Source organism: Sciurus vulgaris, assembly GCF_902686455.1.
Source record: "Sciurus vulgaris genome assembly, chromosome: 4".
Classification (NCBI taxonomy): Eukaryota; Metazoa; Chordata; class Mammalia; order Rodentia; family Sciuridae; genus Sciurus; species Sciurus vulgaris.
The window spans coordinates 11,733,539-11,756,432 of record NC_136464.1 but is presented as its reverse complement, the minus strand read 5'-3'; the positions used below and the strand labels follow the sequence as shown (position 1 = coordinate 11,756,432).

Below are 22,894 nucleotides of genomic sequence, written 5' to 3'. Positions count from 1 at the left end.
CTGAAGCCTCGGGGCCTCTGTCATGCAGTGGGTTCCTCTGTAAACCCTCCCCCTGCTCTGAGGGCCTCCCCAGGACTCCCTCCAAAATTGGCCTCTCATTTTCCGTTCAACTGTTGGTGTGAAGGGAGCGCTGCTCAGGGATGAGAGTGATCCCCTGCTGACTACTTCAGGCATGCCCACGCGTCCTCCCTAAGCCTGGAGGACAGGAGGCTACTCTCCCCCTGGAGCGTCTCCCTGGACTCTGGAGGCCCAGTGGTGCAGGGACTCAATAGCGACACCTTGTGGGCTGATGGCTTACCTGGCCTTGGCGTTATGGGCTGAAGCTGAGAGGGACTGGGGACTAGCCGCCCTGAGGTTTGGATCCCTCTGTGAGGTTACGCAGAGTGGACATTTATTCATCACAAGGAGGTCTTGGTGTGGTGGGTGATCTGGACATGCTTCTGGGATTGAGTGCTGAATAAAGACCTAATGAGTGGCTTCATCCCAAGGCCAGGTCCATGCCTCCCCCCTCAGCCTGCCTTTGTACCTGCATTTCCCTGGATATTCCGGCTTGGGGTTGAGCACTTCGGCTCTGTGAACCTGAAAGGGTAAAGCTCTGAGCCATTGCCATACTAAAGGCACTGGGGCGAGATCGCCTCCCCTTGTGTAACCTCTTAGTCACTCCGGACGAAGCAGCACGTATTCACGGAAAACCCACTGCTATTCAAACGCAGCTTCAGCCCATCCCATAACTCTTCCGTCTAACCAGGCTGCCCCCCAAACTGTCCCCCTAGAACTTCCAAGGCCTACCATGCATTGAATCATTACTGGTCTCCCCTGCTGTACCTGACTATGGCAGAGGCTTCATTCTGATGGTGAGGAAGACGAGAGAGGTCTGACCTAGCCAGCGTGTTGAAGTTAGGGTCACAGCAGTGGAGGACACGTGAGAAGAAGACAAAAGGGAGGAGAGGGGCCGAGAGAGGAGAAAAGGCACACAGAGACCCTTTACACAGCACGTCATCCACTGCCAGGGGCCTACTCTACTTCAGAGTGCATGAAGGACTTTTCTCTGCCACAGCAGTGCCCAGAAAATCTCCCATGTGTATTTCGCCTCTTGCTGCCTGAAAAGGTATGTTGTAGTTAACCATGACTTTGGAGCTGCCTGATTCCAGAAGCACAGTGGTGTGAGCATCAGGAAGAACAGAGGAGTCAGGCGGGCACAGCAGGCAGAAGGGTAGTTGGGAATTCCTGGGGGAGAGTGATGGACCTAAACCACGTCTGCTCTACCCGCGGCAATCACCCGGGCAGCCTGGGCTACCATCCAACTCAACCTCGACATCCTCAATTTCTCATTCCCAAAGCAGGAGAAGGATCAGGTCTTTCCCCTCAGGGTGAAGGGGCTTTTACCCAGAGGCACAGCTTCTGAGCAGGTGAACTGTGCCCAAGCTCTAACGCCACTGTGTTCCTCCCCAGCATCAGAGGGGAAGGGCAGAGGAGGGTCCTTAACCAAAGAGCAGGCACTGTAGAGGCTGTCAGAGCCTCAGGCCCAGCTGCAGCGGAGGATGGGTGGTCCCAGCAGCTCCAGTTCCTCCAAGCAGCTGAGTTCCTTCTGGTCAGGCCAGAGGGGTCAGTGTCCCAGGGACACTCAACAGTGTTTCTGAGGCATATCGTGATGTTTTCAGCTGTCTCAGCTCAAGGACTTCTTATAAGGGCAGCTGGGTGTCACCCTGACTGTCACCAGAGTGACTTGCTGGCAGAGCCAGGCAGGCTGGTTAATGTCAGAAGACCAAGCGTTCATGGTAGCCCCTCGAGCAGAGAAACCCCCAGTCCTTCCTCCAGCCTTCGCGCTGTTCCACCCTGAGCTCAGGTCATACCTCCCGAAGGACCCTTGGTAGGCTGGGGTACAGCTCAGTGGTGGCCCTGGCCTAGCATGCCCGAGGCCCTGGGGTCCATCTCCAGCAGTGAGAAGAGGGAAGGACACTTGGTGCCTAAAATCATACAATTGCGTTAAAAGTCAAAGCTTCAGCTGGAGGTGGAGACCATCCAGTGATCGAAGAAATAAAGTGTCACTTCAAAGTGTTGTTGGCCTGAGGGCTGCCAGGCCCCTGGGGAACTCTGCAGACAACTTCACCAAGCCCCCACTCCAGGTCACCTCTACCCCTGAAGACAGCTAAGGGCCTGGAGGCCCTCACCTTTGCATGTCTGCTGGGAGGGAAAGCAGAAGACCGTGTGTGGCATGGAGCACAGCCCCTGCCTTCCTCCCCACCCTGGCACCCGGCTTCACCCCAGAGGACAGTCACCACCCACAGCTGAGGCTCCTGGAGTCCTGAGTCCTCATTGCACTGAGGACGCCCTCAGGCCTCCTGGCAGGATCTGGAACTGCAGGGCGTTCACCTGCCAGGGAGGGGGGTGGGGATGGGTGGCGGGTGCTGACTCCGGTGCTGGGATCCCAGGACCCTCTGAGCAGTGCACTGGGTCCACTTCCAGGCCGTGGAGGGCCTTCTCACTGGCTCTCTCTTTGCAGTGGACTTTTCTAAACTGGAGGGGAAGGACCAGACACCCCCAGTTCCACTGATGCACAGAAAATGCCTGGCTGGCGCGCCCCGGGAGCAGCTGCTCACCCGTGCCCTCCTGGCGGGTTTGGGTTTTGCTCCAGGCTCACGCTGCCAGCAGCTTCTTCTTCCCGTCTTGTTGGCAAAGCTGTCACTCCCTGGAGTCTCTTGAAAGGGGTTTTAGTTGGAATCACTTAATCTCTTCATGTCAAGCCAGAAGCTGCGTTTAAAGCAGTGGTCGTTAAACCACAGGCATTATTATCTGCTCCTCCACTCCTGCCAGGGCTTGGCCTGTGAGAATGGTGTGACTTCATGCACAGAGCTGGTCACCCCTGGACTCCGGACCACCCCTACCATCCACTGCAGGCTATCCTCGCCTGCAGAGGGGAGGCTGATGACGGGCGGGAGGTCTGAGGCCAGATCTTACTTTGCCTTCAGTTCTAACTTCCATAAAACCTTTCCCAGACGGCCCCAGCCCATAATGATCTCCATCTTCTGTGAGCCCTGGGTCTTGTTGCCCTGGGCTGCACCACCTGCCTCTGCTGGTAGGACCTGGCTGTGACCTAGTATTCATGCTGGCTCTGCAGAGCCCCATCCCACCCCAGCTGAGAAGACACATAAGGAGCCCCCTGAGAAATAGGGAAGGGGATAGAAAGGGGGCCCAGACAGCACACGACCTCCAGCCAGATCACACACAGTTCACATCCCCTGTCACTTCTTGGCTGGGTGATCTTGGGCAAACTGCTTAACTTTTCTGAACTTCAGTTTCCTGATCTGCAAAAAGGCCATCATGCTAATATATATCTCAAAGACCATAGTGTAGGTTAAATGAGAGAATGGCTTGAGGTGCTTGCATGCAGTATTGGCCAGGGTTAGCCCTCCATATATATAAACCATTGTCGCCAACTCTTCTCATTGATTTTAAATATTAAATCTATAGATAAATTTCATTTGGAAAAGGAGAAAAGTTTGAGGCTAAAATAAAGAAAGAAAGAACAGCTCGAAAGCCACTGAGTTCCGCCTGGCCCGTTTTGTCCATCACCATACATGGCCAAGGTGGCCACAGTATGCAAGAACGTTCCCCTGAGGATGCGGCCTTGAGTGTGTTTATCCATGTCTTGCAGGAGGGAAGTGCTCTGAGGCCAAGGACCATACTGGCTTCGCCTTTTCACCCTGCCCCACGTCAGCGCCAGCTGGGCCTGTGGCGGGAGGGCGGGCCCTCCTGGTGCAGGTGAAGGCAGAGCTCTGGCAGGGTCATATGTAGCCCAGTGCAGACAGGTGGGCACCTCAGGTCCTAGAAATGGTTCCATTGCTCCCCACAGCCACACGCCCAGCATCTGCTTGTTACCCAGCAGCCTAACACCAGCCAGCAGAAGAGGCTACCGTGCTTGCTGTTCTGCAAACATTTAAATTGGTAGGAAAATAGGTTTTATTCAAAGCCAGCCTTGTAGAAAAATAGGAGAAACTTTTTAAAAAATCCCATCTTTGATGGCTCTGGTGGGGAACAAAGCTTTTTAAAGAGAAAAGGTAGCAAAGTGAGACAAAAGGAAATGTCCATGTGCGCATTTAGTCCCTGTGCTATACAGGAGGGCAAGGGACAGACTCGGGTCTTGGCGCTCTTGGGCCTGTCCCCTCTCAGGCCAGGCTTGCAGACTGCAGGCCTCCGCTGGCGCACGAGGAGCTTGCTCCCAGACGTAGAGGTCCGGCTTCAGTGTGTTTCATGTTTGGCCTTTGCTGACGCGAGGTCAGATCCTGGTGCATCTTCATCTCACCAAATGTGCAGGGAGCATCCCTCCGGGTCGGCACTGGGTCCTCCCCACCAAGGCTGCCCGGCCCTCACTCTCTCCTTCCTGAAGCAGATTTGCCCATGGACAATAGTTTGCCCTCATGTGGTCACTTTTGGTACTGGGTATTGAAGCCAGGGCTGCTCTACACTGAGCCACAAGACAAGGTCTTGCGAAGTTGCTGAGGCTGGCCTCGAACGTGTGATCTTCCTGTCCCGGTCTCCCAAGTCCATGAATCACAGTCATGTGCCACTGTGCCCTGTTCATATTTTATCACTTTAAAGTAGCTTAGAGTTACTGATTCCTAAGAGTTTGAAGTACAGAATTCCCAAGTCTTAAGTTCACCCCTCACCCCACCCTCAACTGTCAACTCTCCAAGGAGCAACTCTCTCCTGTCACACAGGAGTCAAAAAATGACCAAGGTCAGAGGTCAGAACAGGCTTGGGGCTCCTGCCTGGTCCTAGGCTCCTTCTACCGCATCAGCAGGAAGCATCTTTTCTCCAAGAGGGTGGCTGTAGCTCTGGAGACCAAGGAGGAAGGGACCGTTCAAAGCAGGAAGCTGCCGCCACCCAGGACAGCCCAGGACAAACATGGGAAGACATGTTGGGAGCCTGGTGCTTACAGATGCTTAGGATGACTGGCTTTGCACCCACAGGCTGCCCCCTCCCAGCTGGAGCCTCTCAGTCTCCCTGAGGAGGGAGAGCCCAGGGCAGGGGTGAGCCTGCAGAGGGTGGGGCTGGGAAGTACAGAAGGGAGGAAGGAAGGAGTTTGGTTATAGAGAACCGAGGGGAATAGAAAATGAGCCACTGATGTCATTCAGCAGGGACATGCCAGCTGCCACCTCCCCACCACCACCCCCATAAGTCCCCCAGCACGCACCGCCCAGCAGACCTAGAGGAGTAATGAGCCCGAGTCACATCTCAGTAGCTGGGAGAGAAGCGGGCCTTCCAGACTCCAGCATTCTCTGGGCAGAAAGATGTGTTCACACCCGTCTTTCTGAGCCCATTCGGGTAATTTTTCTCAGTTTCCCCTGTAATTTATTAAAAGTCCACCTCAAAGCCCCGCTGGTGAGTCAGGCGCTGGGAACAGCTGGTAGAGGGTGTGCAGCGGGCAGGACATGGGTGGGCGAGGCCCGCCCAGGGTGGGGCTGCTGCTCAGAGCCACCCTTTCAAACCGGAAGACTCAGGCCAGCTGGGGGAGTGTGAAACGACGGTGGGGACATTCATTTCACAATTTGCATGCGTGTGTGCCAGGATCCAGGCCAGATGCTTTTCCTGAGGGTCTTATGGATGGTTCTGGGTGAAACGGTTCTTCCTGTCTCCCTGAGAGCCGTGAGGCCAATGGAACCGAGCCCAGGATCGGCACCCGGACCTGCTGGCCCCAGAGCTCCCCTGGCATCCAGGAGCTCCCTCCCCTGCCCGGCCTTTCCCCACTGCAAACCCTCTCACACGCACCCCCAGTGGGCAGGTAGCCGCCCTCACATGTGCCTCCGGGGAAACAGGCCAAGCAGCCCAGGGATATCACCAAGCTCGCTGGACTCACAAGGAGTCGCTGAGGCCACCTTGCACAGCTCCTTGCAGCTGTGTGCCTTTGCAGACCTTGTCAGTTCTGACCTCAGGGCCCAGCCACAGGGACTATCACCACACAGGTGAGCAGCAGGTCTCAGAGAAACCGTGAACTCTGAAGTGGCACAGCTTGTGGGTATCAGAATCTGTACCCTGGGCATATGGTTTTCTGGCCCAGCAGCCTCCCTGCACCACTGGACACTGTCCAAGTGGCCCAAGCCAGGGGTATGGGCAGGAGGCAGGGACCACTCTGGGACTGGCAGCCAAGTACACCCTCACAGGGCATCCGACTGTCCCTGGCCTGGCAACTATGGGAAAGCCCTGGCCCCCCGCGCCTCCTCACATTTCCCTTTCCTTCCTCCTTCTAGTCCCCGGTGTTCATCGCCCAGGTTAGCCAAGACCTGGTCTCCCAGACAGAGGCGAAGCTCCTGCAGAAGCCCTGCAAAGAACTCTTTTCTGCCTGTGCTCAGTAAGTGCGCCACCCCTCTGGTCTACCTGGGCAGGCCCACCTCCCTCCCTGGGCTGGGGCATCAGACCACCAGGAAGGGTGGCACCCCCAGCCCTGCCCCCAGCAGCCTGCACTCCAGGGCAGGTCTTCGGAGCCTGAGGCGCTAGCCTGGGCACCCCACTGCTGTGGAGAGTCAGCCCAGACCCGCAGGCCTGCTTCCCACTGTCAGCTGTGGTCTGAAAATTTTAAATGGAAAGTTCCTGAAATAAACAATTCACAAGTTTTAAATTTCTTTTATTACGGTATAGTGTTATGATTATTCTATTTTATCATTAATTATTGTTAACCTCTTACTGTGTCTAATTTATGAGTTAAAGTCTATCATAGGTAGGTATCCATGGGGAAGTCAGTACAAAGAGTCCGACACTCTCCGGGGTTCCAGCATCCTCTGGGGCTGTTGAAACAAGTCCTCTGTGGATAAGGGGGATGGCCGCGCTTCTCACAAAGGGAATGAGATACCGGGGTACCGCGTCCAAAGAAAACATCTGCTACAAAGATGAAAGCAAGTAGCCCTCCAGGCTATTGAGACAGAGGAATGTGCAAAAACTGATCTGCTTCGGAGGCTTGGAAAGCTTTCCAACCCCCGCTTCTGCCTTAGTGGCGTCAGTGCTGCCCGTGCAGCCTTCCCAGCACCCAGCGCCTTGTCGCCAGCCCCTCATCGACCCCAGGGGAGGGCAAGACCAGTCAGAGTGTGGTGCCCGCCAAGCACCACCTAAGCCCGCACCCATCCTGCACAGCACCTCCCAAAGGCGTGTGCACCCAGCAGTGCACACGTGTGTGTGCGTGCACATGCACCCCTGCCTGTAACTGACACAGCACACGGAGACATGTGCCACCAGGACCTGGCTGCAGCCAGCTCGCCCATAGCTGGTTGAGTCTGGGAGATTTTCGTGGGTTCTTATTCAGCACTCAGACATAGAGCTCCATTGTGTCCCCCCACGTGAGGTGCTGGGGGTTCCAAAGTGGGCAAGGCCCCCCTGCTAGCCCTGGTGGTGTTCGGGAGAACCCTAGCCCCACCCTCATCCAGTGCTGCAGAAGCATGCAGGGCTCACCTGCTGGCTGCTCTGTAGAAGCCGCTGAGGGTCTAACTCTGGGCAGGGGCATGGCTGGTGACCCCGACTCCGGCCCTGAGGGAAGGGCCAGCCTGGCCTCCCATGTGGCCTGTTTTCAGGTTTGGCCTGTCCTCACCCTTTCATGATTCTTCCCTCTCCAGGTTCCAAGCACCTGACTGGCCAGTTTTTTTGAGAGGGGGTAGGGTGTGGGGGGACCAGGGGTTGAACCCAGGCATGTTTAACCACTAAGCCACACCCCTAGCCTGTCTTTTAATTTTTCTTTTGAGACAGGGTCTCACTAAGTTGCTTAGGGCCTTGCTAAGTTGCTGAGGCTGGCTTTGAACTTGCGATCTTCCTGCTTCAGCCTCCTGAGTCACTGAGATTACAGGTGTGTGCCACCTTACACACCTGGCCCAGTCCTGCCTGCAACCAGGTTTGAACCCTACCAGGCCCCCTTCGGCCTTGCCTAAGATATGGAGACGTGCTGGGCTCCCGGGGCCTCTCCTGGCACTCAGCCCACAGCAGGTGACAGTAAACTGGCTTTACGCATGAGAAACTCATGGTGACTTTGCTGGTCCTGGACCAATTCCAAATTCTCAGGGACTGAGACCCACTCTGCACCCCCACCCTCACCTCTGAGTCCCAGCCCCTCCCTGCCCCTCAGTAAGTCTGCTCTGTCCTCACCTCAGCTCGTGGGTCCCTTCTGCAGAGAGCTCTCCCCTAATTGGCGATGACATATCTCTGGGATTGCTGGTTTAATGCTCATGACTTACTGTGCATCTCTGATCACAGTGCCCTTCCCATGCTCCCTGCGCATCCTAGGACCTAGAACAGAGCCCAACACATGGCAGGCACCAACCCAGGTTTACAGGATCAGCCAGTTTCAGCAGATGACAAGACCTCTGGGCAGACGTGCCGTGCCTCTGTGGTTCTGTGTTTCCAGAGGCATGGCCTCCAGGAGCAGCTGTGCACGGCCGCTTCGAGCCTGGGCCATACATAACACGCTCATCCTCTGTCTCTCTGAGCCAGGTCTGTGCACGACTACCTGAGTGGAGAACCGTTCCACGAATACCTGGACAGCATGTATTTTGATCGCTTTCTCCAGTGGAAGTGGTTGGAGAGGTGAGTGCCCCACACCCCACGCATGAGGAGAACGCGTGCGAGCAGTGGCTTGCGGTTCCACCTGAGGAGTCACATAAAAGCCAGTCAGTCACCCTGTGGGCCCATGGCTGCAGTGAAATTAGCCATCCTCCTCTCATTAATTAAGTTCTTGGGGATTCTAGAAAGGCTCTGTGCTTATTAACTTGTGCACGTGCGTGTGCAGGTGCACGCACACACACCCACGCACACATACACTCAACACCTTGTTCTTGCTTCTTTGGTTCACTCTCCTTGGGAATTCTTTCTTTGCTAGCAAATGAGAGCTACCAGAGTCTTTGCAGTAGTTGCACGTTCTTTGTTTAGCCCGGTGCCCTGTTAATAGGCACTGAGGCTGTTCTCAAGTTTTCACGCAACCTTCCCCCAAAGAATGAATAGCTTCATACATAAATCTTTAAGTACTTTTGCAAGTACAGCCATAGAAATTCCCAGCAGGAGTTTCTGAGTCAAAAGTCACCTGATTGTAAACTGCAGAGGACTGTTAAATTGCCCTTTGAAACAGCCACCCCCAATTTCCAGTCGCTCCAGAGCTCATGCGCCTGTTCCTCCCCACCACGATCAACATTGTGCACGTTCCCCCCAGTGAGTGCACAGGGGGCTTCCTTCTTTAGTTTCGCTAATGGCGGGTAAGACTGGGACTCCATTCATGGTTTATTTCATGACTCATTCTCTTCAAAGTGCTCTCACATGCATGGCTGTCACTTGGGCAGATGTGGCCTCACTGTGTTGGATGAGGAAGGAAAGACCTAGAGGGGACCCGTCTCCTAGCAAGCCAGTGGTGCAGCCAGGGGGGAACCCTGGCCCAGAACTCCCAGCACAGTGCTCAGTCTATCTACAGCGTTCCAGGATTTGCAGAAAAGGGCGATACCTGCATGACATCCATCCTGGGCTCAGCTGGTAGGCGAGGTGGGAGTGTCCCCTTCCACAGCCCCTGCAGAAGCTCAGGAGCTGCAAGCCAGAAGCCCCTTCATGCCCTGTCACACTCGAGGAAGCCCAGCAGGAACACGCCCCGTGTACAGCTACTGGATGGGCCATTTCTCTCCACTCCGACCAGTGGTGCTGACAGAGAGACCAGAGGATGGCCACCCTGCACGTGCACCCAGCCCAGTCTGAGTCCTGCTTCTGCCTGTTCCCAAGGGGCCTCTGCAAGGCTGGTTATCACACCTCAGTTCCCTCATGGGTGACATGGGGACCATAGTGCCTGCCTCGTGGGCTTGGGGTGAGGGCAGACAAGGTGAGTGTACCATGTGCTGGAACAAGGCTAACAGAAGTCAGCCATTGGCTGCAGGAGGGACACCGCTGGGCACTGTGGCAGTGATGGCCAAGACCGCCACCCTCACCTCTCCGTGTCTGATTCTGCTGCAGTCACCCACTCTCATCGTAGGGCCAGTGCTGGCTCTGACGCCCACGGGACAGGCCGGTGGGGTGCACTTTGACCATGCCCACTCTGCAGCCCTGGGCTGGGTCACACGTGCCCTCCCAGGTACCCGTGAAGGTGGAACAAGGCTCTGTGGATGAAGCCTCAACCCCCATGCCAGCCCCTCCACTTACAGCCAGCCCTGGACAACTCATTCCCACCCCCAAAGCCTAAGCCCTGTCCTCTGTAGGACCGGGGCAGCATGAGGCTGACATGAGCCCACGTGCAGGGTGCAGCAAGCAGCAAGCACTGTCACCATAGGGACCCCAGAAGCTAAGCATTCGCTCTTTGGAAGGCATTACATTTTTGGAATCCATAACACAGGATCCTGGCTTAATGACTGACAGCCCTCCCCCCCCCCATTTTTTTCTAAACGAGATCCTCGCCTGTTGGTGCCGTACTGTTGAAATATTAAAGGGGTTTTTCCCCTCCCAAGGTTAACCAAGAAATTCCTGGGAAATTGTATTACACTTATTCCCCCTCGCAGAGGAGCTCTGCGGTAAGGCCGACCGGCTGTTTGTTCTCCATGTATCATAAACTGCTGGGCCTCAGCCGCCTTCCTGTGGCTTGGGGGCTGCTGTAGGAAGGCTCCCAGGGCCGCGTGGGGGATGCAGGCGCGAGGCAGGTTTTCACCAAGGCTGCCCAGGCTGCTCTTGTGTGCAAGGAGGAAGCAGAGCCGTGGGGAGTCCTAAGAGGGACAGCTCTGTGCTTCCAGTGGGGATCGACCCAACTTCCTGCAGAACCTCCAGCGAACAGAGCAGCGAGTTACAGCGCGTGCCTTGGAGACAAGGAGCAGGGGTGCCTGGTGTTCAGAGTTGATCCAAAAAAGGAGCTGTGCTACCGAGGCCATGGTTTCCAGGAAATCCAAACCCTCCTCAGGCTCCAGCAGCAAGATTTCCATGCAAGATACGCATTTTCAAATTGTGCCTCATGCTGGGCCACCACTCGCTCGGCCTTCTCCAGCTGACCCAGTTCAGCCCAATTCAGTCTCACTCCAACCCCTGCCCCAGTCTGGACTCCTGGGGAGCAGGGCACTCAAAAATAGTCCCGGGGATCCAAGAGCCAATTGTAACATTTTAAGCTAGTTATTTGCAGCCAAAAGACCAGGAAAGAACAGTAAACTCCCCACACATGGAGTCCTTAGCTGACTACATGACCCTCCATTCAGTTACTTCCATAAGTACTGTCCTTGCCTAGTGATGAGAAGTCCTGCCTGAGTAGACATTATAAGTGGCTTTGCTAATGAAAACAGGGAGTCAGGGGACACGAAGTGGAGATTACTTCACAGACACAGCGTTGGGCATTTAGGATCTCCCGCATCCTGGATGGATGGGGAATTATGATAAAGGGGTTCCCAGTGGTGGAGAGATTGGGAACTGACTGTCTAAGAGTCCTGGGAGCAGACCTGAAGCCAGCAGCCACTGGCCCTGGTGAGGCTGGGTCTTCTGGAGCGTGCAAGGAACCAGGGCAGAAAGTGTGGTCCTGCTGGGGAGGTTGAGGCTTATAGGCCTGGGAGGCTGGGCCCTCCTTCTGTCCTTGCATCTGTCTGCAGAGGGGTTCTTCTGGCCCCTGCCCAGCACCCTGCACAGGTATCACAGCTTCCTCCTGTGTCTGGCCGCAGGCTGCATTTGGGAAAGAGAGGGAGCCCTGGCACTGGGTGGTTGAGCACTCTGGGCTCGCTCTAAAGCCTGCTGCCCTGCTCTTCTGAGCCAGCCAGGGCTGCTCATCTCCAGTCCACCAGAACCAGGACTGTGACCTGGAATTTGGACACCAGTCCCACAGTCCTTGAAGGCTCAATCTGCCGCTGCGGGTCCCAGGGGCTGATGGAAAGTCGTGGCATTGTGCCCCACACAGGCTGCCTTCTGTGGTTCCCTCCTGTATTTCTTATGGATCCTGAATCCTACCTCCAGGAGACCAACTGGGATTCTTGCTTCTTTTCCAGGCAACCGGTGACCAAGAACACGTTCAGGCAGTATCGAGTGCTTGGAAAAGGGGGCTTTGGGGAGGTGAGTGAGCCCATGCTCTCCACTGAGGTTCCCAGACTCCACTCCCCTTTCCTGTCCCTCCTGGATGGGCCTGAAGGCCTAAGCAGGGCTTGGGGCAGGGACAGCTCTGCCCTGGGTCCCCTGATGGCAATGAAGGAAGGTGGAGGGCCAGGCCTTGGGGTACATGAGGTATGTGAGGTGGGAAGGAGGGTGGGGAGCGGGCCTGCTGGCGCAGGCAGGGAGGTGGAGGCCTCGAAATCTTTGCCCATCTGGACGATGCTTGGCTGTGTGCTGTTCTGTGGGATTGGAGTTTGCTGGGCATTATCTGACCCAGTATGTGAGGCCAGCCTTGTTACTTCCATTTTCAGGATGGGGAAAGCTGAGGTTCAAAATAGTTGTGTGACCTGGCCAAGGTCTCACAGCCAATCAGGGCCCCATTCCCAGCTCTGAATGATGAAGTCGGGCTTCTCAAGGGTCTCCCTTCACTGCCCCCAGAACAATCCTTTCCTACCAGTAGTAGCTGGTGGAAGAAAGTTCAGTTGCCTCTAAGAGGCGGGCAGCATCTAAAACCTCTGCCAGTCTCCTACCCAATGCATGAATGGCCAATTCTGTTTCTTCAAGGACTGGGATCCTCCTAAGCAGCAAAGCCGACAGCAAGGGTAGTGCCCAAGACAGGAGTGGGTACAGCCCGGTGTCATTGGGTCCTGTGGGCCTGCAGCACCCACAGAGAGCCCAGCTGGCTTGACCTGTCAGTTCCAGCCCTGCTGTGGAGGGGCCTGGGCAGATCATGCATGGCGCCCCCTGGACCTTGGTGTCTTTCTTGCACCTCAGGTCTGTGCCTGCCAGGTCCGGGCCACAGGCAAAATGTATGCCTGCAAGCGCTTGGAGAAGAAGAGGATCAAAAAGAGGAAAGGAGAGTCCATGGCACTCAATGAGAAGCAGATTCTCGAGAAAGTCAACAGCCAGTTCGTGGTGAGTGTTCAGGGCCCAACAACAGGCCCACGCATCTCGCGACTCAGACCCGTCACCTAATAGTGGGTGGTATTCCAGTGTGGCAGGTGCCACCCCCAGGGAAGCAAGGAAGCTACAGGTCAATCATGGATGATTTTGTCCCATCACCAGAGCTGCCCAGTGCCTGGTTCCCCTCTGCATGTGAGCCTGAGACCTCTGTTCCCCAGGACCACCTTGTAAATTCCCAAGTGAACAAACAAGTCGACCCCAGGTTCAACCAAGGAGCTTTGGGTCCCAAAGATCCTCTAGACTTGTTTCACCATGTGGAGACCATCATGGTGGAGTTTCTAAGAGAGACACCATTTTGTTTGTGTGTATCATGTCGGTTGGTCTGAGCTAGACTTTGCTGCAGTAACAAATTAGCCCCAATTCTAAGTAGCTGAAAACAATAAGGTTTATCTGTCAACCACATCAAGTCCAGTCAGATTGGGCCACACTCCGCCATCTGACAGCTACTCCATCTGCAGCTTGGAGAGAGTGCTGGGGGTGGGTCTCCACAGGAACTTTTCACTGCCCAGCTGGACTGACATTGCATATGAACTAGTCACCTCAAGGGACAAGCTAGCTGCAGAGGAAGCTGGGAAGTTGGAGGAGTACATTGATATTTGATCAGCTCTAAATATCTCTATAACATGTTATTAAAAAACTAATACATGCACAAGGTAGAAATTCAACCAGCACAAAAGGGTACACAATAAAAATAAATGTGTCCCTCTTTGAGAGACCATTCCAGACATGTGTTATGCATACACAGGCTTTGTTATTTTTAGCTACCAGTGTCTTCCCATACATCTCATGGTGTATTTTTCCCTTAAATTGTACATCTTTACCCTCTGTCCACCTCTATAGTTCACCACTTCTCTGAAAGCTTTTCCTCATTGGTCAGAAGAGGTAAACCATGAACTGTACAGAAATCATTTCTCATTTTTAATCCACTGCAAACAATGCTGAATGTCCATCTTTGAACACTCCTTGGTGGGTTCTGGGTGGACACCTGTGAACATATCCACAGCCCTCTAGTTCCTGGGGAGGAATTGCTGTGGCAGAGGGCGTGCACACTTTTCATGTGATGGCTGTTCCCAAGTGGCCGTCCATGAAGCTTGCCCCAGTTAAACTCCCGCCAGCTGTGTGTGAGGAGAGAAGCCACCATCGACCCACACTTTGGTCATCCCCCCCAGGAAGGTGGTTTTATAAAGTGACATATGGGAGAGAAATTTGGGTCCCTGGGTCTCATCTCAGGTTGCCCCAGCTGCCCTCCTGGTCCAGGGGGAAGAGGTGAGCAGTGCCTTGGTGGCTCCCAGAGGAGGTGCACACGCCAGCACCTCCAGTTTGGGCCTAGGCCTCTTTGACTGCCGAGTCCCACCTCTGCCGCCTGTGGGGCCCTCCTCTGCAAGGGGTGTGCTGGTGGGTCCTTCTCCAGGAAAAGGATCGTGTGCTTCACAAACCTGGGCTGATATCTTCACGGGCCATCGGTTTTGATAGCTGGCCCTTCCTTGACTGTGTCTCATCCCCTGCCCCGCAGCAAGTTCCAAGTGACACTTTGTATCAGTCCGTTTTCCATCACTAAAGTGACCTGAAGCACTTACCTTTATTTTGGCTCACAGTTCTGAAGGTTCCAGTCTAAATCAGCTTGTCCCGTTGCTTTTGGTCTCTGGTGGGAGCTCATGGTGAAGAAAACCACCCAGGAAACAAAGAGGGGCAGGGCTGGGGCTCCACTGACCCTTCAGGGGTACACCCCAGTGACCTAAGGGCCTTCGACTAGACCCCTCCTCCTAGGTCGTGCTGCCTCCCAGGAGCGCCACCCTAGGAACCAAGCCTAAACACACGGTCCTTCAAGGACGCTCATGCAAGCCATAGCGCTGCCCCGGGCTCACGTCCTGGGGACCACCCTGGCAGGTTTCAGTTGCGCCTACAGCAGTTGGTGGCAGAAGCACAATTCCATGAGATTGTGCTCCCTCTGCTGCCATTTTGTCACCTTTCCTCAGAAGTTATGATGTTCCCGATGTTTACCTCCAAGTGTTACGGTCCAACTTGTGCCCGCATGGTCTGCAGTGGTCAGATGGCACTGTGCGCACTCTCAGGTGGAGAAGAAGGAATTCCACCCGGTGTGATTTGCAACCCCAATACTGCCCACCGCTCCAGTTGCCCCATGGCCTCAATCCACAGTGCCCCAGGCATCTGGAATCCACCGGCAGAGAACCAAATCCACCTTGCCCAGTGGCTCCCTTGGCAGGTGGACAAGATAGGTCTTGCTTACAAGAGAATGTTTGGGCCAGTCTGTGTTCCTCTCCCCAAAGCTCCACTGGCCATTTCCTAACCCCTTACCCCTGTGATAATGGGTCCCCACATCCCCAAGGGCAGCCGAGTCCCACTTTCCTGACCAACCAACAAGGCCACACCAGTTCTAACCAACTGAGGAATGCAGGTGCTTTTGTGGTGTGAAATTAGACAGCACCCTGTGGGAATCCAGGAAGACCCCTCACCCATGTCCCCTCACCTTGAACCACTGAGGAGTCGTTTAAGTCCTTCATCACCAAGCGGGGCAGCAGAGAAGTAACCAAGAGGCTCTCGGGGTGCAGGTAGCCTCCACCATCTTCCTCCAGCGTCAAGAAACCTGAGAAGCGGCTGGCGTTGCCATGAGCTCACCAAGGCTGTTGTTGCACTCAGGTCAACCTGGCCTATGCCTACGAGACCAAGGACGCCCTGTGCCTGGTCCTAACCATCATGAATGGGGGCGACCTGAAGTTCCACATCTACAACATGGGGAACCCTGGCTTCGAGGAGGAGCGAGCCTTGTTTTACGCAGCTGAGATCCTCTGCGGCTTGGAGGACCTGCACCGTGAGAACACTGTCTACAGGTGAGCTGCGCTCCTGGCAGTGCGGGTGGGGCTGGCCCCTGCACCAGGTCAGCACAAGGGAAGATGCAGGAGTCAGGTGACTCTTCCCACCATGGAGCCCCAGGGGTCCCAGGACCAAGTAAGTGAGGAGGGCCTCTCTCCAGCCGGTGTTCTCTGGCCTCCGAGGTATAGGGAAGCCAAGCATATGAAACGATGCTCCCCAAACTGACTGCTCCCCCAAGTTGAGGACCAGGGGCCCCATCTCCATCCTTGCAACCCAGCACCGAGGAAGCAGAGGAGCCTGGTGGCTGCCACCTAGAATCAGCCCCAGGAGTCTTGGGGAAGGCCACCGCCACAGGTAGGCTTGGGGGCACCCCAGCCTCAGCCTGCTCAGCCTTCAGCCCTCGCCCCACTGACCTCAAAGCCACAGGGCCCCGACTACAGGGCCACGTGTCCAGACTCTCCTCACGGTCAGCAGTGGACTTCGCTGCTCATGACTCTCCACAAAGAAATTTGAAAACCTCTACACCCCTTGCATTTTGACATTGAAATTGTCAGCTTGCCCCTATTCATGATGGTTTGTCATTGAAATATCCCAACACAGGTTTAAATAGTGGCAAATATTGATATTTTGAAAGTGAATGCTTACCAACAGATCTAGTGGAATCTAATCACTGTAGCAAACTGATTTCCACCGTCATCCATCTAAAACGTGCGTGGGAAGCTCCTGAAAGGTGGGAATGACGTCCAGAATCCCCAGCCCTGGAACTGCGGTGCCTGGGACACTGACATTCCCAACAGACCCACGTGGCCCAGGTTGAAGGCCTTCGTGTAGAGCCCGGCCTTTGGGGAGCCTAGGAAGGTTTTGAAAACCAGAAAGAATGGGCTTGTGCAGGCCCTCCCCCACCCCATTGCCCGCCTGTGTTTTTTGTTTTGTTTTCACTCAAGTGAGGAGAGAACATTTCCCCTAAGGGTCGGAAAATAGAACCCGCCACTGGATTGCCTTTCGCTTTAAAAAAAAAAAAAGGTTGGGGGAGAGAAAGCCCTCCAAGCCCAGCAACCCTTCTTCTGGGGAGGCAGAGAACCGAGGTGCCTCTTCCCAGGTCCTGACCCTCTGCATGGGCTTGGTTCTGGCCCATGTCCCTAGGGCCTTCCAACCAGGCAGCTGCTGGTTTTTTGAGGTGGTGTCTCTTGTCCTTATATGGAATTGTTAACACATCAATAGAAGACAATGTAAATAACAATAGCAACAAAAGCATTTCGTAATGAACAAGTATACACAGACACCAGTTATCACTTTGTGAGGCTCCCAGGGGATTTGGGTACATTAACCACTCCCCATGAGGACAGCTGCCTTCAGTTAAATAAACAAAGCCTCTTGCTTGAGAACTGGAACCCCATCCAGACGGGCTCTCTTGTTATCCCCAAGGCAGAACTGAGCTGCGTGTGCCCCCTCTGGTCTATTACCTTTTACTAGGAAAGCCAGAAGTTTCTGGTGCCCGTCCCCCATCCTGGGAGGCAGAGGTTTCCCGAATTTTGAGCACTATCCTGCATAAAGGAGGCAGGGTCTGGGATAAGGTGAGGCAGTGGCACCTGCTTATGACCCTCTGGCTTGCTTCCTCCGGGTTGAGGCCCAGCTGGGTTGGGGACATGCCAGCCTCCTGGAGCCTGGTCCCACTGGGAGTCTGTCCTAGGGCCCCAGCTTCTCCTCTGCCTTCTCTCTTCCCAGCTCTGCAGCGGGAGCTTTGGACTCAGTGACTTCTCTTCCTTCATTCCCAGGACCTTCAGGCATCCTGAGACCTCAGGGTCTTCCCAGCCCTCAAGAGGGTCTGTCACCACACCAGCCAGTCTCCCTTGCCCTGGGGGCTGTGGTGTGGGGTCAGGTGCCAAGACCCGCCTTTCTACCTTCCCAGAAGGGTCGGGAAGTCTGCCTGTGGCAAACAGCAGCTCTGCTCTTAAGGACCTCAAGATTACCTTGACTCCGAGGCCCTGGGCCTGAGCCCAGGTGGGGTGGGAGGGACGCCCTGTGGCGCTCAGGCCTAGTTACCCAGGGGTCAGTCCAGGCGCCGGTCTGTCCTTGCTACCCAGGATGGACGCACTCAGGTGCCTGTTGTCGTTCCCTTTCAGAGACCTGAAACCTGAAAACATCCTGTTGGACGACTACGGTGAGTCCAGTCGTGAGTCCAGTCGGGGCTTCTCTGCCGCTGCCACTGTGGGGAGCCTCCTGGAGCAAAGGCCCAGCCCCGGGGCCACTGCAGGGGAGTGACCGGGAAGACCACTCCCGCTTCTCAGTCCTGGGCCTGGGGAGGCAGTGGGTGTGGATACAGCTCCCGCTTGGTGAGGAAGAGGGTGGCTTGGCCCCGAGAGACAGCACTGAGCCAGGAGCCTGGCACTTCAGAGATGCTGGACGACAGTGTCATGAAACTTCCCTGCCCCTCACGCAGCTTGTGAAATGGAAAGCAGGGGCAAGCTGCCTCTCCAGAGGAGGGCAGCACGGGGATCCCCTGTGAGCGAGCCAGGGGTCGTTGCTTGTGGTACCATTGTTCTTTTCTCCTGGGAGGGAGCACAGGGACAGCAAGAGCGGCCACCATAACCCCTCAGGACCATGGAGCCTCTTGCACCTGCAAAATAATTTTCATTCCTGCTACCTGACCAGAATCTCCCCTCTCCACAGAAGGGCAGGGTGGCATCCCAGTGCCCCTTGCACAGATGGCAAGACCGAGGCTCCAAGGACCCAGGCTATCAAGTTCAGCTGGCAGCATCAGTGGGGAACAGGGAGCAGGACCCAGGCCTCCTGCATGCCCCAGGCCCCGTCAATCCCCAACAAAGGGACAGGAGAGAGGGAGCCAGGCCTCAGGACCTGGAGGGAGGTCTGTGTGGGTGCCCTGAGCCTGCTGTCCCTCTGGATGGGCCCAGAGCCCTGCCACAGTCCCAGGCCACGCCCACACTGAGGTCCTGCTGCTGACTGCCAGCACTCACCTGCGCTATTCCCCTTTCCTGAGTGTCAAGCTCTGGCCTGGCAGGGGGTTTTGGACTGGCTCTTGCTGAGGTCCAGGCTGCAGGGGGCCCTGGTGTTCACAGGCAGGAAGGGGAGGGGACACATTCCTTCCTGCCGGGTAAGATGTAGCCATGCCCCTGCCAGTGGTGAGACAAAGGCAGAGCTGTGCTCCCAGCATGGGGTCGCCTGGGTCTTCGGGTAGGTCCTGGACTCTGAGGACTCCGAGACCCCAATGGGTTCCATCTCCAGACATTTGCCCTTCTTTTTTCTCCATAGGGAAAAAAACAAGCCACCTCCAAAGACTAACCAGGCAGGGCAGGGAGCTGCTTCCCAAATTGCTTTGTAATTTTTTCCCCTTAAGCAAATTGTTGCAAAATGTCAGGAGAATCTCATACTTTTCCCATGAAGCAATCGCAGAATCAGGCCAGCACATTTTAAACTTTGTGACCTCAGCCTTCCAGAAAGCCCATTAGGGCATTTTATGAGGCAGGTCGGCCAGCGCCCAGCCAGATCTGGGCGTCCTTTTGCATCTTTCTGTTTTCCTCCTAAAAAAGTGTAATTCACCCACATTATGTGCCTGGACTCTCCCAGGCCTTGTGCTCACCCCGAGAGGCAGACTAGGGTCACATCTTCACTGGACAGAGGGAAAACCGAGGGCTCACGTGCCTTGCCAGTCTGTGACTGGGGTGGACCAAGCTTCCACGAGACTGTCCTGAGGCCCGTTGACCCTGCTGTCTCCCCCAGGCCACATCAGGATCTCAGACCTGGGGCTGGCTGTGAAGATCCCGGAGGGAGACCTGATCCGCGGCCGGGTGGGCACTGTCGGCTACATGGGTGAGTGTGACCCTGCCCCATCCAGCTGACCCTTCCCGAGTGTGCCCCAGGGGGGCCCCCAACCACTGTGCATCACTGGTCAGAGGTAGTCATGACTCCCACTGACTTCCAGGTGGACCCTAACCAGATAGGGTGGCACATGAGACCCCGTGTGTGGCCTGACTAAGCAGAGCTCTCTGCAACCCCCACCCCCACTGTGTGTCACAGCCTCGCCATTCTGGGGTATCTGTGGCCAGAGCCTGGCACTCAGCCCTGCTGGGGAGGCCTCACAAAAGTAGGGGTCTGGGTGGGGTGGCAGGCAGGTGGCCCTTTGGAAGGGAGGGAGGCCATTAGGAAGTGTCCATAATGAGTCTGCTATGTCACCAAGCATGATTCTAAGTAGGGACCTGCCTGCCCACCTCAGTCTGCTCCAAGACCAACATCCCAGGGGTTGTAGGGAAGTGACCTGGAGCTAAATCCAGGCCTCTAGAGCCCCGCTTCCAAAGAGGGGCCTCCCCCAGCTTCTTACACACCTTGCAGGCATGCCCCACTCACCCTGGGACACAGGGACCCCATGAGCTCTGGAGCCAGGCACCTTGTTGCCCTCCACCCAGGCTGTGCGGGTGGGATTCATACTTGGTCTCTGGTGCTGAAGAGTCCTTCGCAGACTGCATGGTATTTGGCGTCCTGGGTGCACGTGCCCATGGAGTGTGTGCGTGCCCATGTGGACACACACACAGGGTGGTGGGTGATGAGTCGCTCTGTGTCCCTGCTTGCACATGGGCCTGGGCATCGCGCACTTGGTCTGTAGCATTCGCCTCTGCCAGATGACGTGCCCCTGTCTTTTTTGGGCTTCTCTGGTGAATCTAGAATTGATTCTATCAAAGTGGTAGGAAAGTGGGAGATTGTTTGAGTTCTAGATTGACTTTAAATCTTCTTTAATTTGGGTGGACATCTTATTCACCACAACAAGTAGGTATACAGCACCTACTATATGCCAGGTGTCAACAGTGGGGACACTGCAGTGGAAAGGCTGCACGTGTTCTGGTGGGGGGATTTCACGGGAGCAGGACCTCTTGGAGTTCTGACGCTACAATCAGAGCCCTCCATGGCACAGAGCACCATCAGCCAGGCACCTAGGGAGCTGAGGCCTCCGGCAAATGGCCCAGGGGCTGGAGGAGGGGGAAGTCCCGCTGAGGCGCTCCAGGTCTTCCATGAGCAATGTTTCTTTGGGTGCAGGACGCCCAAGGCTGGCTGGGGTGAGGAGCGGCTCTGGCCCATGTGGCCAGGCAGTGTCCCGCTGCTGGCTCTCACCTCTCCTGCCCCCTTCTCCTGCCCCCAGCTCCAGAGGTCCTGAACAACCAGCGATATGGCCTCAGCCCTGACTACTGGGGCCTGGGATGCCTCATCTATGAGATGATCGAGGGCCAGTCACCGTTCAGGGGTCGCAAAGAGAAGGTGAAGCGGGAGGAGGTGGACCGCCGGGTCCTGGAGACAGAGGAGGTGTACTCGCACAAGTTCTCTGAGGAGGCCAAGTCCATCTGCAAGATGGTGAGTCCTGGTGAGCCCAAGCTGTCCAGGGCTGGCTCCCCCACCGGCCCCCAGCCTTCCCCAGAAGGAACACGTGTCAGGGCACGCTAGGCTCTAGTGGGGCAGCCCACTGAGCCCAAGCTGCTTGTGCTCCTTGCTGAGGACCAGGGTGGTCAGCAAAGGCCTGAGAGAAGCCTGGGGCTGGAGGGCACTGTGTGGGCCAAGGGGAAGGGGACCAAGGTGGACAGTGAGACAGCCTCACTCCCAGCTCTGTGGACAAGTTAGCTGCTCCCTCAGCTCTGGACCCCAAGGTGCTAACTTGAGACCAAGGTCTACAGGAGGCAGTGACGTATTCAGTCTTTGAACACCTGGAGTTCTCCATCCCCTAAGTTGGGGGCAGGTGCCACCGGCTCAGGTTCTGCATGAGATTTGACCCATCCTGGGCAGAACACGTGTGGGAGTGATGTTTACACACGGGTGGCAGGGCCAGGTCTGGGTACGGGGCAGTCAGAAAGAGGCAGGAGCGACAGGAGCGTCTGAAAGTGGGAGAGCTGGGGTCCACATGGGCTGCCCCCTGCCACGCCCTCCTCTGACTCTGTAGGGAGGTGGCCACTTACTGCTCCCATTTGGCTGTTGAGCTCCCAGGTCCCAACCAGAGGCAGCTGCCCTCTGATGCCAGCCACCCGGGAACCAGAAGGATCTGAACGTCAGCTCTGCTCACCCGCAACCCAGACTCCCTGTTCCTGGAGTCCCGCTGCACCTGGGGCAACCCAACCTGGGGGACTGGGGGCCGAGTCCTCTCTTCCCTTCTCCGGCCCTAGCGAAAGGTTAGGGAAGCACTGGCTTTCACCAGTGAAAAAAAGCTAAGTTTCTGCTTCCAGAAACCTCAGGCTGCACTGCTAGTGCCCAGGAACCAAGAGGCTTAGCTCACCCAGCCCAGGAGGCCCCTTGGCTGCAGCCATCCACCCTCTGCCCGGCCACTGCTTCACTTATGTCTTAGAGCTGTGCGAAGGATTGGGGGCTGGAGCTGCATCTGACCACGACCAAAAGAAGTGGAACTATAGATCCGTCATTAAATGTGAGAGAGACCCTGAGCAAGGAGCACTGTGAGCCAGGCAGCACACACCCAAACCCCACAGCCTGCTGACCAGCTGTACAGGAGGCCTCCAAGAGACCCAGATTGTCATTGCAGCCAGAGCCAGGATTGGGGACTGGAATGTTGCAGATCAAGGTCATCAATTCAGAAAACAGGTTTTGAGAGACATCAACAGGGACATGGTGCACGCTGAGAGCATAGGAGAGAGCGAGAGGACCCCTACTCCCAACCCTGCACCCCAAACATCCACTCTAGCTTTGGGCTGGGATCGCCTGCCCCAACCAGCAATGCTGATGTCCCTCTGCTGCCCCCTCGTGGCCATCAAGAGAAAGTAGGTGGCCGTGGCCAAGCCTGCAGCTCCAGTGAACCAGGCCTGTGGGTACAAAGTAACTTTCTCCCGTGGAAGAGCCAGCAGAGCCCTCTGGTCTTTTACAAATGATCCTGGGGCCTTGGGACTCTAGTCTTCCGCCTCCTCCTCACCCTTGTCTGCCACCTCTCAGGTCTGTGCCTTCCAACAGGCTGAAGGTACTGCAGGGCCTGACTTGTAGGGAAACCCTAGAGGCCAGGGTCCATGGGCTGCTCCTGGGCTCTGACTGCTCCAACCACAAA

General features: G+C 55.9%; 1 protein-coding gene across 2 annotated transcripts in view; it reads left to right on the top strand.

Moving 5' to 3' along the window:
• The window catches only part of GRK5 (G protein-coupled receptor kinase 5), a 196,954-nt gene that overhangs the window by 162,864 nt on the left and 11,196 nt on the right, over positions 1-22,894 (top strand). For both annotated transcript variants that reach the window (XM_079137154.1, XM_079137153.1), the window contains 8 exons: positions 6,249-6,349; positions 8,470-8,562; positions 11,958-12,021; positions 12,832-12,972; positions 15,679-15,869; positions 17,976-18,013; positions 19,591-19,680; positions 21,002-21,210. In XM_079137154.1, coding sequence (XP_078993280.1) covers positions 6,249-6,349; positions 8,470-8,562; positions 11,958-12,021; positions 12,832-12,972; positions 15,679-15,869; positions 17,976-18,013; positions 19,591-19,680; positions 21,002-21,210 — 927 coding nt within the window. The remainder of the gene's footprint in view (positions 1-6,248; positions 6,350-8,469; positions 8,563-11,957; positions 12,022-12,831; positions 12,973-15,678; positions 15,870-17,975; positions 18,014-19,590; positions 19,681-21,001; positions 21,211-22,894) is intronic.